Source organism: Heteronotia binoei, chromosome 11, assembly GCF_032191835.1.
Source record: "Heteronotia binoei isolate CCM8104 ecotype False Entrance Well chromosome 11, APGP_CSIRO_Hbin_v1, whole genome shotgun sequence".
Lineage (NCBI taxonomy): Eukaryota > Metazoa > Chordata > Lepidosauria > Squamata > Gekkonidae > Heteronotia > Heteronotia binoei.
The window spans coordinates 27,628,441-27,647,776 of NC_083233.1; the positions used below are offsets into that span (position 1 = coordinate 27,628,441).

The 19,336-nt window shown below is 39.8% G+C and overlaps 1 protein-coding gene across 1 annotated transcript in view; it reads right to left on the reverse strand.

Annotated features, from left to right (window-relative positions):
* DIAPH2 (diaphanous related formin 2) overlaps nt 1-19,336 on the reverse strand; it is a 446,439-nt gene that overhangs the window by 373,156 nt on the left and 53,947 nt on the right. The window contains exon 6 of the mRNA XM_060249401.1: nt 13,218-13,357. Within this exon, the coding sequence (XP_060105384.1) occupies nt 13,218-13,357 (140 nt within the window). The remainder of the gene's footprint in view (nt 1-13,217; nt 13,358-19,336) is intronic.

Consider the following 19,336-nt stretch of genomic DNA (forward strand, 5'->3'; position numbering starts at 1 on the left):
ACCCCACCACGAGACACCCAGACCTCTGAAAACCACATGGAGGATTGTGGGAGGGTCAGTGAGGTGAAATATCATGGACCTTGGCTCATAAACCGCAACCCAGATGGTAGCTGCAGAAATTACTCTCTAGTATCTCTATAATTAAAAAGCTTCATCAACTGTGATCTAAGTAAAGACAACTCAGAAGCAGACAAAATGATGATTCTTGTGAACATAAGCAAAAAAAAAAAAAAAACTTGCCATGCACTATGTCATGTTAATATCACTTGATTACAGGAATTATCACTCAGAATGCAAAAATACATGCAATGCAACCATTAACAGTTTTATATGGAAATCATCTTCTTCCACACCATTTTCTCCTCCCAAGTGATAATATTCAACACACGCAATCAAATAAGCGGAACACAGTCATGCTCATGAGTATCAGTTTCACTTCAGACAACTTATTAAGTAGGTCATTAGGGAAATGAGAAAAAATATAAATATAGATTAGCTGCACTTTTTTTTTTTGCAGAATGCAGAAAGAAGTGTGTCTACAACTTTGTCCTTGTAGGACATCATCACCTGCACATTCGCAAACAATGTCAGCAAAGTACAACCATGAACTTATAGACTTTTTTCCCGTTAAAGTAACATCTAAGAAACAAAACAACTCTCAAAATCTACTGATTTTTTTTCTGCTGAGGTGTTTTTTTCTTTCTTGTTTCCTTTTTTAAAACCCTAGACCATTCAATATATTGAAATACAAAATTATCTCATGGATTTATTTATTTTGTCAAAAATACTGGTCAAGGGAAACATTTTTTAACTGCTACAGAGATCTACAGATCCTTCTGACAACCTGAGGAATGCTTTCTGATAACCTGGAAAACATTTACCTCACCAGAGAGAGCTAAATCTCGGGAAAGGAAATTACCAAGACACAATGTTATAAATTATTGATTTTAGGTGTTTTCTTTTAAAATGTGATGAAGCTTAGCTTTCCAAAACATTTGTTTCAAAACACAGCTTTATAAAAGAATGGTACTGTATTGCTGTTATTTATTATGCCAAAAGGGTAGGGTGAATCTACCTGAAAGAAACATTTCACTTTATGTGAAAGGGTATCTTTAGGCTCTTGGCATTTGGATACATAGATGACTTCTGGGAACTTTTCTCTCCCAAGATATATTGGAATATGGCTTGGGATGCAAATATACAAAGGAATATGGCTTGGGGTGCAAAGTTCTTATTGTGGGGGAGAGGCAGTCTTTACTTTTATATCTTTGTTAGAGGGTTAAATAGTAAACAATGTCCTAAATCAACATTTTACTTCTTGCTCAATACAGAATAACAAGGAGTTGGAAGGGACCACAGTACCAGTTAGCAAAGTCATAAAATGCTATCATCTACTCACAGCTCCTTCTTATCTATACCTACAAAGACTATGGCTGACATAAGAAGAAGGTCAACTAAATGAAAATTATTATGAACTCAAACATTCTTATTGTGCTTTAAGTACAACATATAAGTTTTAAACTAAAATACACAGAGGCTATATACTATATGCAATTCAGTCTCTCTCTCCTCTCATTCAGTCACACACACACACACACACACACACGTTAACACATATCCATTGATGAAAAATGGAATATATCAATGCTGAAGGGGAAGAGTCAACAATATAACATGATAATTAGTAATACTAATTAGTAATACTAATTATAATTAGTAATACTAATGTTCCCTCTAAGCCATGGAATCTTGTGAGCAAAAACTGTGAGCTACTGGTATTAAAGTTGTGAGCTACTGCATACGTTAGTTTGCTCTGGGGCTATTTTTCCTGAGCTAAGACAAAGATGTGTGAACCAGAGGTCAAAAATCTGTAAGCTAGCTCACACTGACACAGGCAAAGAGGAAAAGTACTTAGGGTGGAAAGGAAAAAAGGCCAAATGCCACTGGAAGCTAATCACGACTGCGGTCCCAGTTAAAGGACAGGAGGATAAAATGGGGGAGTGCTCAGCCATCCCATCATCAGGCCGACTAGGACCCCTAAGCCTCTGCAGCAGCTGATGATGCTCGAATGACACAGCTCCCCTGCAGCATCCCATCTGCCCAGTGGAATTAAGAAAAGAGGGGGAGCGTTTGAACTCCCATGAGCTCACCAGGCACCCTGTCCATGGCTATACCTCAACTAGCAGTCAACCCTCTTCTCCAGCTGGCTCTTCCTCCCTTTTCTGCAAACTTATGTAGCCAACGTGGCAGGTCTCTAAACTAACAAGTAGCAGAGACCCAGCCAAGTCATTTGATGGTGAAAAGATGGCAGGCAGGGGAAGTACGGTGCCCTAAGTTGTGGCTAGGGCACCCCCACCCAACCCAAACCACCAGGACTTGCTTATCGCACTGGCGTCAGGTTGGGCAGGCTTCCTGCACTCATTGCCAGTCTGCCCTTTGCCCAATGAGAACCACCATGGCAGCCCTCATTCTTTCTCCTCCCCACAGCACTGCAAACAGGACCCAGGTGAGTCTGGGCCCCAGCTTCTAGCTTCTGTAGACTGGAAAGGGACCCCTTCCTCTTGACACATGTGGTTGCATTTTCTCATCAAAACCACTGCATGCTGAGAGGGCGAAAGGCCATTTTCCCCTCCAACTTTCTGAGCTACCACCACCCCCTGAAGAACTTTAATGTCTGAGAGCTCACAGTACGGCAGGAGGCAGGAAATGTGTCCCTGCACAGAAGAAAACTCAACAAGTAAATGCAACTTTGTTTTTTGTCTTTTGTCTTCTGTGCGATTCTACATTGGGAGAGTAACAAGCTATGCACCAGGACATAGGTGGGTGTCTCTCAATCAAAGTAAGAATGCAGAATAGCTTTCCCAAGAGCTGATTCTTGCCTGGCATATTATCCACAGAATAGTGGCATTTGAAAATGTTTACAGAAGACCACATCACAGCCTTGCAAAAATCTAGTAGAGGAGCGTCACAAAGAAAGGCAGCTAAAAAGGTGTGAGGTCTGGTGGAATGTGCTCTAACTGACAGTACACAAGAAACAAAAGCATGTTCATAACAAAGTTTAACAATCTGAATAATCCATTGAGGCAATGTTTGTGATGATGTTGCCAGCAAAACAAACAAACTGTGATCCAGCCAAAAAAGCCATGTCTTTGGTAAATAGAATAATAAAGCCCTTTTGACATCTAAAACGTGTAGAGCTCATTCTGTTCAGGAGGAAGGATTAAGAAAAAAATGCCAGTAGTGCGACAATCTGAGCTAGGTGAAGCTTCAAATGACCTCAGGCAGGAAATCAAAATTAGGTCATAGAACAACCTTATTGGGAAGAAACCAAGTAAAGGGATAGTCATCCCTAAGACCTGCCTGTTCCCCAACTCCCCTAGCAGATGTAATTGCCACTAAAAAGCAGACCTTCAGAGAAAAGAAAGAAAGAAAGAAAGAAAGAAAGAAAGAAAGAAAGAAAGAAAGAAAGAAAGAAAGAAACAAACAAACAAACAAAGAAACAAACAAAGAAACAAACAAACAAAGAAACAAAGAAAGAAAGAAAATAGAGCACATTGCCAAGGGATCAAAAAGTTACCATCAGCTGTTACAATAGCAAAGAGATGGAAAATTGTATAACAATAGGGGCCCTTGGAGAAGCAAGGTTGTAGAGGCCCTTCAAAAAATGTAAGTGCAGTGGAGAAAAAGCTACAGAACCATATATGAAATTGTGAAAGGGAAAAATTGCAGCTAAATGCACTTTCAAAGATGAGGGAGCTAGTCTAGTCTTCGGAGAAAGGATAGATTTAGAATTTAGAATCAGGGCACAGAGCAAGAAGAGATCTAACCCTTTCCCTTTATCCAAGCAGAAAACCTCTCCCACTTGAGATGCACATTTAGGGGAATATAAAAGCACATCCAGAACTCCCTGTGAAAACTTCATATGGGTGGATTTAGGAGCCATGCTGTCAGAAGGAACCAGGCAACATAATGATGTTGGAGCAACCCTTGGTCAAGGAGACCTGAGGTTGGGGGCAAGTTAATGTAGAGTCCCTCAGACACATCCAGCAGATCTGAGAACCAGACACAGGTGGTCAGAAAGGGGCTATTAAGATTCAATGCGTCCCTCAAGCCCAAATCCTGTGGGGACTTTGCCCAATAGGGGAACTAGGAGAAACACAGAGGACAGACTCAGCATTCACTGGACCTAGAAAGTGTCTCCAACAGAATCCAAATTGTACTCCCACGTGGAACAGAAACTGATGGCACTGATGTTGGCCAAGGCTGCAAAAAAGGTCGATTATGGGCAAACCAGAGGTCTCTAACATAGGGAAGATGGACCGCTTGTAATCCAGGAGATTTAAGAATTGTGAACACCAGCAATGTGAATGGCCTGCAGAGAGATGTGCTGACTTGTTCAATTCCAATTTTTGTCACTAATGAAATTGTCCTACCCTGCTTGCTGAAGACAGAACATGGTTGTGGTGTTGTCCATCTCAACTTTTTATTTTTCTTAGGAACTGTGTGCTTGTAGAGTGATTTGTTCTTCTTGTATGTGTAAGTAATTTCTAAATAAAATATATTTTTAATTTACCGAAATCTCCTCATTATTGAAGGAAGTTTTTGGGAGTCTACCTCCTGTATACACAGGTTTTGACCCCACTTTCATTGGCTTTCCTTGCCCCCCAAAACTAATTCCCCAACCTCTTTTGAGGACAATTTGGCTTAACAATGTCAAGGAAGTCTTTAAGGATGAGAAATGCCACCAAAAAACAGCACACCCAAATAGAGTGACAGTAGGATCTTGTTCTGTGGCTTGGAGTTTGAAAACAAGGAACTTCACCATTACCAGCATCTGCTCTGAATAAAGACAGTCTTCATTCTGGGAGACTGGAGTTGTATCACCCATTGCCCATTAGGTGTTGGATCAGAAAGAAGCTCAGAACCAATGACAGAACATGATGTGTCTTCTTCAGCATCTGAATCAGAGAATTGTTATTCATGCAGAAGAGATGGTGGACCACATTGGAACCAACTGAGTTAGAAACAATTGAGTTGGAGTTGGCTGAATCAGATGCTGCAGTATGGGATGGAAAATCCAGCAGGGCTTCACACTTCAGCACAGAGTTGTCCCAATCCTAGAGGTGCAGAGAAGGTATACACAGAGCCAGCAAGGTATTGTCCTCCAGGATTATCAAATCCATGATTTCAAGTTGAAAGAGAGGACATATTTCCAATTTTTTCAGATGTGTCATAATGAGCAACTCCAAATGCTTGGTCTTCATTTTTGCCTTCTTTGGAGGAAGTTCTGAAGCACTCCTGCGTGGGTTCATCGGATCTGAGGACAAGGACCAATACTTATTTGGATCTGGAGTCAAAACCAAGCCTGCTGATGCAACCAACTTGGACCTCGAAAAAAGCCCCCATGCAGCAGAGGATTTTGTTGCCTTCCAGGGCTTGATAAAAAGCTTTCCCAGAGGGCAGCTCTAAGGCCAGATACCCAGTCACTCCTCGGTTTGGGAGTAAACCGCTGGCACTGCTAACAGGAACTCACATTGCGAGACTCACTCAAGTAGATTATGCAAAGTGTGCATGTTCATTTTTGGCATTTTTGTTGCAGGGTAAAGTACAATATAGTAGAATATAGGTAAGAAGATATATGAAACCAGCAGGTATCACTCATGTCATCATAGGTGCCCACTGAAGTCAAACAATGCTATTATAGAATTTGCTGTTCCCCACCAAATTGCGGCTTCTGTGAAAGAAACAAATTTTATGTGGAATTCTATGCATGCCCCAAGGAACTGTTCTCATGTGAAGATGTCCAGTGTTTGTTGTGTTATCTCTATCAATGTTTGTACAATGCAAGTGGCTAATGTTCAGGCTTATATGCTGAATACAGTAGATGAGTATTTCTCTTTAATTCTCACTGGCAATTTACTGAATATTAATAGTGAAAATTCAGATACTGATAATTCAAAGGTCACTGGGAAAATGAAAAAGAATATGCAAATAGAAAGAACGTGCTACTAGAACAAGGGTAAGATCTTATTCACAACCTTACTTTCTGATTTCTTGAGCTGAGCCCTTATACATTACATTTAAATATTCCGAACTATATGCTCTCTTTCTTCTTCCCTGTTATATTCTAGTTTGTTAGTAATGTTTAAAGCTTGTTAGTAATGTAAAGGTGCCACTGGACTCAAACTTTGTTCTGTTGCTTTGGACCAATATGGCTACCCCATCTGAACACATAATTGCTGCAATACTATTAAGTAATGAATACACAAACCCTAGTCCTGGAAAAAGCCACTGTCCGGGGTCTAAGACCTCTATTTAACTGGGTGCAGCAAAGCAGTGAGAAGACTGGGAGACATGGATGAGACTCTCCACTACTGTAGGAGTCCAGAACTGTTATCAGAACTGCTCCAGAGATACCACAGGAAGTCATAGTCAGCCAGTGCTGCAGTTCACCAATAAGGACAGGCCATTCCCCCATAATGTCAGGAAATACCCAGGTGGGTCACAGGCTGGGCCAGTTGCCCAGAGCAGCTGGCTGTGGGCCAGACATACCAACTCCAGATCCACAGAGATGGGGGGGGGGACTATACAGCCTGCAAAAATCTAATTAAGCTCTTGCAGGACTCCCCTGCTAACTCTCCATCCCTCCCAAAGAGTGACAACCAGTCCAAGGAGCAGTAGAGTAAGAAAGAAAACGGCTCAGGTGGGTTCTAGAAACTCCTCCCCTTTGTAGCTGAGGCCCTTTAGACAGGCAAGTAAAAAGAAAGCACACAAAAGCTACCTGGAGTGACACATATATATTTATCAGCTAAAAGCAGCATGGTGCACTGGTTAAGGTGCAGTGACCTTAATTTGGAGAACTGGGCTTGAATCCACGTGAAACACGCTACGTAACCTTGGGCCAGTCACAGTTTCTTTCAGAACTCTCGTGGCTTTACCTACCTCACAAGGTATCTGCTGAGGCGAGAGGAAGGGAATGCAATTCTAAGCTGCTCTGAGATTCCGTGAGGTAGAGAAAAGCAAGGTATAAAAACCTACTCTTTCCCAATGCTTATCACCCTTGTTGGTTATCATATCCTCACAAACATTTTAGTTGATCATATTAAAAGGTGTTACATAGTGCTGCATTATCAATCAGCTGTTTTCCTTGTGGTCTGCCTTTTTTCTAATTTTGTATAAGTATTTCTTGAGGCTACTCTGACCTTTTGAATATGTTTTAATCCCTTACCAACAGAGTTCTCTTTTAGCAGTTTTTCTGATTCTATACAAAATCCACATACGTTATCTCCATTCTTACAAACACTCTGTTGAAGTCCTTTTAATCCTCCAAACAGAAGAACTGACACACATTTAAGTGGTTAAAAGAGAATCTGGAGGACACCTACAACACTATGCAACTGAAGTGCTACTGTGTTGGGGTTTTTAGAACCACTGACATTCTACATATAAATACTGAATTTCTGAAAAGGAAATATACAAGCAGAGTTTTGAACACTCCAAGCATTCAATAATACTCCAAGAACACCACAAGCACCAATAATTCCCATTCATCAGCTGAACCACTCAGGGACCTAGGTATTTTTATGGGTTTTTTAAACATTATTATTACTACAGACACTCATCTCCTCATTTGTTAAGACATCACAGTCTTTGGTCTTTGATATCAGTAATACGAAAGAGCAACCCTCACACAGAACTGGCAGCATACTGTGGCTGCTAATGGAGGACGGGCGGGGGAGAGAGATGTTCTGCATATTGGTTCTGGTTAGGTGTATGCAACACTCTATCACTAGATGGCTCTGCAGAGCCATCAAGGTCCAGATTGCCTTTTGAGACGCACTGCAGAATATACACTCTGGAAACAAGAGGTGGAAAGCCCAATCAGAACAGACAATACTTCCTGGCTTGTCCAGCCACAAACCTCCAAGGGAGAGGGCCCAAGGGGCCCCGTACAAGCCTGCCTGTATTTTTAAGCCTCTGTCTTACTATCTGTGGCCAGTTAAAGTTGCCAGATTACTAGGAGCAGGGTCTTCCCTGTGTTGATGCTTGAGGAATGAAACAAGGTGATCTGCATAGTGTTCTGTCAGCATTTAACTTTGAAGTTTTAGGTTTAGCCTCAAGTTCATGTCTTCAAGCTTTTATATTCTGTTTGAGCCTATTAAGTATATGAGAAAGGGTTCAGTATTGCTGTGTGGATGTTATTTTACGACTCTGTGACTTGTGTTGGTAACTTGGAAAGGCACAGTATAAATTTTAAACAAGTTTTAATTCCTGTCACTAGATCTACTTCTAATCTCAAAACCAGAAATTCTGATGCTGCATCATCACTGCCCCATGCCTATGTGGGAACACTAAAGCATTTAAAATATGTTTAGATTTAATTCAACACAGTTTTTTAATCAACAAAGCTTTTATCACAAACCAGGATCAGTTGTAGAGATGTGCAGAACCATGTAGAACCATCCCATAATTGTGGGATCAATTTGTATTATTACTATGTTCGGGGATACGTGGAACAGAGAATCAACCTTTTACCCAATGAAGCCTTTAACTTCACTACCTGTAACTCAATGCTTGGCTGCATATCATTTAACATGGGAAATCACAGCTTATCAGTGCCCGTGAATTCCAAGGGTTAATGCTCTATTCAAATGTCTTAGTCAATAGCCATGAATGCTCCCATACTCTGAAACTTGGATGGAGAAATTCAGGTGTGGCACTTAGCAAATAACATGCCAGACCAAACTTAGGAACACTGGTTCATGTTCCTGAAAAGAGTGGAAACTTAGAATTCCCTTATTTGTACCTACAAAACACCTAACTTTCCCCTCATGCCAGCACTAAACTTAGAAACACTGATCAGAATTCCTTAAATGGGTGGAAACTTAAATTTCCTTTACTGGTACCTACAAAACACTTTTCTCCTCTCCTTTCCTTGCTTTCCCATTCTGTTAACGTGTACTCACTAACAGACTGATGAGGATTTAAAATTGATAAAAGCAGTGAGATAATACTTTGTGGCACAGAGATAAACAAGAGGAAGGTTTTCTGTCTCACAAAAAAAACTATCTAGGCAAGGTAAATAGAAAGCAAGAAAATATGACCAAGAACTAATACTAAGATTGTGGAATATAAAGAAGCAGAAGCACAATCAACCAACCATCCTCTTTTTCTGTCCTTATCCTCATATATTCAAAGAGAAAAAGGAGACGGACACAATTCTAGTCACAATCAGAGAAGATGATTGGTTTAGCTAATTTCTCCTTGTCTAAGCCTGAACCCAAGCATCTGAGAATACAAAATGTAATAGCAATGATACTTCCCTGATAGAGCTCAACAATGCAGAATTCAAATAGCTGTTAAAAGGAAGATTTGAAAGTCATCTGAACAAAGACAGCAGCTGAAACTATAACAGCAACTGTGAGTACGAGAAAGATAAGCCCAAGCATAGCCATTTCACTCAAAAGACAATTAAGACTTGGATGACAACAAAAAAATGAAAATGTGGGAAAACTTTTACACAAAGCAGGCTACAGAATAGATAACGCTTATTCATGAAGCGAATGTAAGAGCAGTTAATGGAGAAGGCAAAGAAGACAATGAAGCAACAGTGCAGTCTGAACAACACAGGCAAGCTGGATCTCTCAAAACCTGTCTCAAAGGATTCTGTTCACCTTCCTTTGCCTTTATTTTGGATCAAACATGCCAAGGCCAAAGCTTTATGGCAAGTTTCTAAACCTTCTGCAGAAGGAAGCACTGTTCTCCATTCCCCCATACGACCACAAAGAGTGCTGGATTTAGCATATTTTTCTCTGTATATACACCATATGATCTACACTGTTATCAGCAGCATAGGATAGGAATACCCTTTTCACAGCAGTGTCAACTAAGGATTAATAGAATGCAACACAAAGCCTGCCCCAAGAATCCCTGAATTGAATACAAACACAGTGATGTGAAAAGCAGAGATAAACTGGAGGTTCTTATTAATAGAGCAGCAAAAATGCTGCTGAGTCAGGGGAAAAATTCAGGGCAACATCAGTTAGGTATATAAAGATATTTCCCACACATTATGAATCACAGCTTGACCATAATCAATGTACAGATCATGCTAACCAGAACTGTTGGAAATTAACATGCTGATAACACCCAGCTCTATCTGCTGATGGATGACTGGCCAGATACCATCCAGTTTGGCTGAGGGATTGGAGGTCGTAGGGGGAAGGCTAAAGCAGAGCCAGTTGAGACTGAACTCTTCTAAGACAAAGGTTCTGTGGCTGGGCTAGGGAGTTGCTGGTGTGGGGCCCTAACTCCCGGCTCTAGATGGTATGTCCTTAAAACCAACACCTATTGTCCAGAATCAGGGGATGATCCTGGAAGCCTCACTGGACCAGGTTTCCAGCATTGTCAATCCGGCATTTTACCAACTACGCCAAGTCAGGCAGCTGGCCCCCACCTGCCATGCCCCAACCTAGCCACTGTAATCCATGCAATAGTCACCTCCAGTCTTGATGACTGCAATTCACTGTATGTGGGCCTACCCTTGAGGTTTACCCAGAAACTCCAGCTGGTGCAGAACGCAGCAGCCCAGGTCCTCCTTTTTGGTGACCACACACACAGTTCACATCTCGGGGAGGGACGGTGGCTCAGTGGTAGAGCATCTGCTTGGGAAGCATAAGGTCCCAGGTTCAATCCCCGGCATCGCCAAAAAAGGGTCCAGGCAAATAGGCGTGAAAAACCTCAGCTTGAGACCCTGAAGAGCCGCTGCCAGTCTGAGTAGACAATTCTGACTTTGATGGACCAAAGGTCTGATTCAGTATAAGGCAGCTTCATATGTTCATCATATATGTTCATCATCTCTCCTTTGCTATGGAGGCTGCACTGGCCCCTAATGGAATAGCAGATCAGGTTCACGGTGTAGGTGTTAACCTTTAAGGCCCTTAACAGCCAAGGTTCCATGTGCCTGTGGGAACACCTCTCCTAGTATACCCTCAAGAAAGCCTTGCACTCTGGTAACCAACATCTGCTGGTGGTCCCCAGTAAGAGACATCCAGCTGTCCTTGAGCAGGGCCAGTGCCTTCTCTACTTTGGCCCCAACCTGTTGGAACTCTCTGCCAAATTCCATCTGTGCTCTGCAGGACTTACTACCATTCCGCAAGGCCTGTAAGACAGAGATGTTCTGCAAAGTGTTTGGCCAAGGGCAGATACAGTTTCATCTTGGCACTTCCACTTCAACTCCCTCACCTTGCAAGACAGCACTACCACCAGGATTTAGATGTCATCTTTTTTCAAGAACTGTGATATTTTATGGCATGTATTATTCTGGTTTTATTTATTAAATTATAATTTGTTTTGTTGCAAATTATAATTTTGCTGTTAACCACCCTGAGCCCAGCTATTGGGAAGGTGGTCAAAAATCCAATTAAAAAAATGTTGAATAGTGGCAAGAATTGCCACTTCTGGTTAATAACATACATAAAGTTATTTTAAGTAGTCAGATACTAAGGAACCGGGATGGCCAAAAGGGGCAGAAAAGTAATGTCACACAACTAGCTGGCATCATCCTATATTATATTATCAGAGAAAGTTTAAGGAATATGTTAAATATCATCTTTACATCAAGCAAGCATAGTCCACCTTTTGCTTAAATGCTTGTTAGAGAGAAAAGCAGTAGCTGCAATCATACCCTTATTCCTGGCTTCCTCAGCTGTCTTAGGGTCCCAAGTACTGCACACTAGGGCTGCCTGCAGCAAGCTTTATTTTTGAAAAAAAGTATTGATTTTCCCCTTGGGATAAAATTAGGTAGTCTGCCACCTTTGAATCTTGAGGATTGGATCAACGTGGGGGCAGTTTCACTTCTGAACTAACTGTCCCCTTATACTGGTCCCACTACTAATCCAGGCTGCCCTCTACTGTCTTCCTGAAATATGCACGTGTATAGAGGTCACCCTTCACTTTCTCTCTGATGGAGCTGTCCAGTTCAGCACCATGCCCTTGTTTATGTCTGACACTAAAGCAGCATGCTGTCAGACAGATTGTAATCCAAGAGATCAAGTTTTTAAAAGTTTACTTTTTCTAGAAAACACAGATACTTGAGAATCATCTATACTCAAGTAGAATAATGCCAAATATTAGTAAAACAAAGGAAATGCAGTAGCTAAGTAGATATACTTACAATGTCTGGACATCTCTCTCCCTACAGTTAAGTTCAAGGCAACCCCCCACCCCAAACACACACACTGGGAAGCCTACTAAGGAGTTCCTGGAGACACAGAACTACATTCCAGTCTATGGTGTTTCCCTTCAACCTGGAGTTCTCTTCTTGGGCTAATCAGAATTTAGGTACAACTTCAAAATTTTTCTCCAAGACAACTTTTGTTCAATCACTTCAATAATAGAAGTTAAAGGCATTTGTATTCGGCACCAAAATTACTCTTGTGTGCAAACTCAAATACTTAGTGCAAGGGCGTGAAGTCCAAGGAATACTTTATAAAGTAAGCACACGGTAGCCAAATGAACACATTTGACATGTTGATTCTCCTGTATCCTCTGCCCCATCTAGTTAAAGGGTCAACTCTCCTTCCTGGAATGTAGCTTGGCATCTTTTTCCCAAATCAGACAGATAAACCCATGCCATTCCAAAATCATATTCATTTATCCATAACAGGAGGAACCTGTCATGCTCATTTGGTAAACCTCAATGTATTCCAACTCTGAAGTTACAAGCAGAAAGAAGACATGTTTGGAATCCACCAAAGCTCATTTGCAGGAACCAGATAGTAAGTGTACATATAGAAACCTGCTCACAGCTTACTCATCAGCAGTTCTCAGTTTTTCAATTTGGTGTCTTACAGACCATCAAAGGTAAGTAATTTGGTCAATCATTTCATCTCAGAGGTCAAAAAGATCCATCCAGATTTTCAACAAAAGGAGATTTTCATGCAGCTGCTCTAGTCACAAGAATACTCACCCCCACAAAAGAAGTTTTTGACTAGCAATGGATGGGATCAGAATAAAAGCTGCAATTTTTCATTCTGTGAAAGTACCTATTGTTTAAAAAAGCTTACTGCTTTACAGAATTGCATATTGGTAATATGCCAAGAGAACAGAGGGAGTATATTTCTTCCTGTGTGTGGCACAGGACTTGGATCTGACAATTCTGTAGTACCACAAATCATCAACTAAAATTTCCTTGGATAACAATTTCCCCAACTCACCTGACTGGGTTACTTGTTAGAGACACTCTCAAGGACTCTAAGCAATTGAGAAGTTTTTCCTCTGAGATACCTGACCGTAATTCATGGACGTATTCTTGAGATGACAGAGTACACTCGTGTTTACTGTTTTTCAGTCCTCCCTTAACAGGAAAAAAGGAATGTGTTACTTCTTAAAATTCAAAAAAAAAAAAATACAAGAGTAATTTAACACATTAAAATAAAAGCTAGACTCTTCCCCTTTCATATCCAAAGTTCCCCTCCTACCAACTGGTTCTTGCAAGTCCATTAAAGCTAGAGTGTCATCACACATCTTCATTGTGCATTTATCAGAAGAAATGATGGCCACAATCCAACAGTTAAATGTGTTTAAGTACACCAACTTTAGATATGAGCTTAACTCTACATTGGATTGTGGCTAATTGCCCCAGTATCTTAAATTCATTTACCAAAACAGCAGAATTTCATTTTTCAAGTTATCATTATGTTTACATATACTACTAGAAGTAATAATAACATTATTAGAATGTGTATTTGTACACGTGGGAAACTGCAAGCTACAACATGCTTAAATGCATAACCAAAGCTGTTCAACATATCAACAACAACTGGCATTACTATCGGCTGTAATAATAAAGGTCTACTTAGATTTACAATTACAAGTCAATTGGAAAGTGACCTTTTTTTTGTTTATTTTTATTTCTCCTTATAAGCACTTCAAATCATGTTTACCTACTTTGATCAATAAGCATCATTCAAATTTACCCCAAAGATACTGGCTATAACCTCTGCCCAGCCCTTCTCTAATCTTATGCCAACTAAAATTTGGATGAGTATGAATGAAAGTGAATGTTACAGTTCAAAATTTCATAACATTATAAGGAAAGTTTAAGTTGATCAGACTGTCACAGTTGTCCAAATGGATATCAGTTTGTTCAGTAGCACACACTAATTGTTGGACAAGTAAAGGCACTGGGGAGAGGCAACTAATGAATTTGGAATACTGGGTTTCTTCTTAAGCCACATGATAATGCATCAAAAGAGCCAGAATCTTCAAGAAGTCATAAAAGATGTGTGTTAATTTAGTAACCCAAATTATGATGAAAATAAGAAAAGTTATTGATTCCAAGTACATTTTTCAAATTAGATCTAGGTAGGCAGCCACGGTGGTCTAAAACAGTAGAACAGATTTTGAGTCCAATGGTACCTTTAACACCAACAAAAGTTTATTCAAAATATGAGCTTTCATGTGCACACACCTTGAATAAACTTTTGTTGGTTTTAAAGGTGCCACTGGACTCAAAATCTGCCCCATGGAAATTATGGGTCTAAATACAGTAGCAGGGTGTACCATTTCATCAGTCACTAATACTGAAGTGCCAGTGTTAAGCTTTAGTGACCTAAAATCTACAGGATTTCCCACCTTCTGCTGTAAGTCCCAGGGTGGAACCACCAGCTGCAAGGCATTAGGCATTGATTGCCAATTAGAAGCTTGTGGGCTAGTAAAAGAGGAGATTTCTCCTCCTAGTTTTAGTCTTCCAGGCTGCTTGCTTAGGCAAGGAGCCATGATGACCTGAAGGTCAGTAAGAGTAATATTGGGAATCCTGGTGGATTTGGCCAGACCATCCCAGAAGGAAGTGCCTGTGGAACTCTGAACCTTTTAGCTATCTACAACTGGCCTGAGGATCAAGGTAACTAGACAGCTTTTAAAGCTTTTGTTATTTTGTCACATGGTGTTGGGAAAATACCTGTACTAGCAGAATAAATTTTGTTTAACCTTTTGTTTGGTGTAAGTGGCTTGGAGAAGGGATCAGTGCCTTTCGGCCCTACTCAGAAGAGAGTGTGAATGCCATAAGTATCTCTTTGGTCATTTGGAGATTGTTGATCCTTCAGGGGAAACAGCGTTGGATTGGCCCCTGAAAAATACCAGTATGCTGGCAGCAACCTTGGGAGAAGGTGAAAGAGCTTTGCCTCCCTCTTGGGATTAATCTTAAAGTGCCCTGGTAGTAAGTTCCTAAGACTGGCTTCCTTGCAGAGAGCTGGGAAGTGGCAAGAGGGACTACTGGGCACCACGAATACAGCTTACAATGAAAAGGACAGAAGGGTAAAGAGAATATAATGTGAATGGGCTTGAAGTGGGACATAACAATGAGCAACCAATGTTGGTTGCAGCACTGTTATAATCAACCTGCACATAAATGCAAGCATTTGCTTCTTCTGCCTCTTTCATTGTGAGTTATATCAGTCTGAAAGCATTCTCTACAATGCTGGCTTTATATTACACAAAAAGTTAAAAAAAAGTTTAAAAGTACTTGTTTCATGTGTGGTCACATGTACACATTTAACCTCATGTAATAATTTACATTTTTATATCTTTACTGATCACAAGGGCCAAAATGCTGCAAATATAATCATCCAATAATGAAGCAAAGAAATCATCAGGCCATACTAATTAGTGCTGAAAGAGCAACATGTTTTTCATGCCAATATAAATGACCTTCACAATTTTCTTTTACTGTCTCTCTCTGGATGGTTACTATCTAAACTCTAAGATCAATTAATGTAATCAATATAAGGCATTCACACGCTTGCCCACTACACTAATATACAAATCCCTTTTAGGACCAATGAAGTTTAATATCTTATCATTGTTAGTTTATATAGCATATGCAGCAGTATACAGGACACAATTTAACATCTACTCAAGTCCGAATTGTATTTGATAAAAGTACTCTTGGCAAAGGGGCTTACAAAGAATGCACAATGATTAAAATATGCGTAATTATTTGCGGAAAAAATACTTTCTGAAAGTCCCTAACAGCTAAAAAATTGTCAATAGACATACACACGCACACACACACACACACACACACATACATTTGTTTTTCATGCCTATCCCTTAACTATTCAGTCTCCAGTGATACAAAGGATCAAGAAAAGTACAGACAAAAGATGAAGCCTGGAAGAGAAAAGAGGCATCACAGTTTAAAAATCTGTCCACCAGCAGCATAATTGGGGGAGGGTAAATTGTACTACACGGACTTCCTTCTTGACCACAATGACAGCTCACTACAACACTGGAGCTATAAAGAAACAATAAGGATTGTAGGAAGAAGTTGTGAGTACATCTCTCCTGAATACATAATAATTTGCTTATCTGAGTACCCATCCCTTCCCTAGCCAATCTTCCAGACTGTCAACAAATAGCCAATAAAGAATAAAGTACTCACAGCAGAGGCTGTGCAAACCAGAACAAAAAAACCCCCAAAACCCACACAGCATAAGTTCAAATCAAACCACTCACAACATCCCACCATCATCACCACCAGTGAAACACAATCACATTGGCAAGGATCAAGATTGGCAAGGGATTCAGTGCCACTGCAGACAAGGCCCTATCCAAAGAAACCAGCCCACTGCATTTCACACAATGGGCACACCAAATGCAGGGTACTCTAAAAATGGCTTTATTGGTATACTTTCCAGCATTCGTTTCCTCAACACCCAGAGCAGCAAACTTAAAATTTGTACTCAGTGCAAACATCTTAACAGCAATAAGAGACTCTGATTGAAGTTTTGCCTCTAATCTTCAAGTACGGCTATGTGAATATCTTTTTGTACTACTTCTGGCATTTTTATCCCTATACCATGATGTATCTATAGCAAAATTCCTCTGTTCATCACTGCTTTGCACTGCTGAAGTAGCATCACATCATCTCAGAAAGTAGTTTAAGAGGCAAGGTCAAAGTGAAAATGGAACACAAGGAGGTTTAGAAAGAAGAAAAGCACACTAAGGAAAACATTCAAGGCTTCCAAGGGCTTCTAAACTAAAAGAAGGTGCAACAAATAAAAACAGCACAAAATGGCTCACAGAGATGGAAAATATCAGAAAACAAGTTGAAACGGTGGCTGAAGGACTCAAAACAACTTTTTAAACTAAGACCTAGAAAAGAAATTTAAAAGTGTCAAAACACTGAGGGAGAAAAAAAAGGCATTTCCAATACTCAACTTTAAGGATAAAAAAAAACCCACAGAAAAATCAAGAGGTAACCGTTATAAGTCTTATGAGTCCAACTTCAGGAAGTAAAAACCAAGTTAATCTTCTCCAGGAGTAGCTGCAAGCAGTCTAAATTCTACGGACTCATTATATGTTGTGGAAAAGTAAATCAACATTACGGTTCTGAAAAGGACCCCAGCATGAGTACAGCTTACCCTTTCACTAGGAACCCATCTGCCATTTTGAAAATAAGACAGGTTTTTTTTATTACCCATGAGATTATTTAGGGTTGCCAGCCTCCAGATGGAGCCTGGAGATCTCCCGCTTTTACAACTGATCTCCAGCCAACAGAAATAAGCTCCCCTGGAGAAATGGCTGCTTTGAAGGGTAGACTCTATGGCACTGTATCATGTTGAGACCCCTCCCCTCCCCAAACCCTGCCATCTCCCAGGTCCATCCCCAAAGTCTCCAGGTATTTTCCAACACAGACCTGACAACCCTAGATTATGTGTATAAAATAGTGACTAAGAAAGTTCAGATGAGTTGTACCTGGCTAGGCCTGAGGAAGAAATGCTTGGGTCCTGGGTCTGAATTCTATGTGAGATTTGCAGGTTAATTTTTTCCAAAATGTTAAAAGCTGATGAAATGAATAGAGCGACTCTCACACTCTCAGACTGATTTAATCATATACAACTTAAATGTGGACCTCATTCAAACAAGTCATTAATGGAAATATTCCAAGTTTACAAGATAATTCTCTTTAAAATAATGCAAAATCAGGTTTAGTTGACTCTCTTGGAAATAAAGCATTGCCTGCACAACTGCTGAACTGGCATATGTTTGGCAATTTTAACAGTACAATTTGCTGTAATTCTGCACATACTCATATCAGCCAATGCAAATGTTCATTTAGATCATTTAGGTAAGAAATGCTTCTTCTACTAAAAGACTGTCTGAATTCAGGAATGAGCCGGTTAAAATGTTCAGTAGTTTATAATGAGTCAACATCATCATAATTACTTTTCATCTTATTCAGTCAAATGCTAGACTGCTTCATTGCTTTTCATTAAAGAACTGCCACCCTAAAAACATTTGCACTACTATGCCTCAGAAAATTATTTTTCAATTTGTTTCCCGAAGAACTAATAGGTACACTTCTCTTTTTAATAGCCATAAACACTGACAGTTTAGTGAAATTCTACTTTAGCGCTGAGTTAAGGCATAGCATTTATATAGAGGGTTTCAACTGTTCAGAATGGTTCACATAAATTATCAGCAAACCTTCTAAAAGCCTTGTAAGGAGGATCCGATTTATTGTCTTTGTACTACGCATTGGTAGCAGAGAGATCATAGTTTACCTTTAGGGCAGACCTAAAGTTAAGGGAAATTTGAACTGGAGATTGCTTGGCTCAGAGCATATCCTTTCAGCCACAGCATTATACCTGCTCTCATAAATATGCACTGTATTATTCAAATAAAATATTACTGTCTTCTTCTCATATGCATAATTTGATATCTGTTTCAGATTTTCCCTCTCTTGATATAATTTAGAATTTAAAAGTTAACAGAGCAAAAATATTATTGGAGAATTAAAAAGTTTGCTCTTTCTCCCAAACCGGCTTCATGAGGACGGTGTGAAGATAAATGAAAATTGTAAAGCTATGTAAAGAATTGAAAAAATGTACTCTGCGAAGTGCTATAAAACTGAGTAATGGCAGTAATAAAATTTTGGCAAAACGTTTTACAGGTAAGATCTCCAAAGAAGTTTTATGCACAGTCAAAGGGGATAAACATTAAAAATGCTACTAAAACTGTTTCTTCCAATCTGCACCCACAAACCAACCACTATGTTTTAATTAATTTAACTACCACTTTATCCTTATTATGCAATCATAGGCTGTGAGTCTTCTTTTTGATTTATGTTGTAATCATAAATCCAACATGTAACAGAAAATTAGTTTATGTTTCAGGATTATCAGGCAGATGAATCATCTCTACAACTGTTTTAAAAAAATTAAAAATTAAAAAAAGCTTGCTGCACTCTCCCAAGAATCTCTGACAGTTAAGCTTCTATTAATCCTCTGATAAAACCAACCCTTTCATAGTCTGTAGGACTTCTATTAAG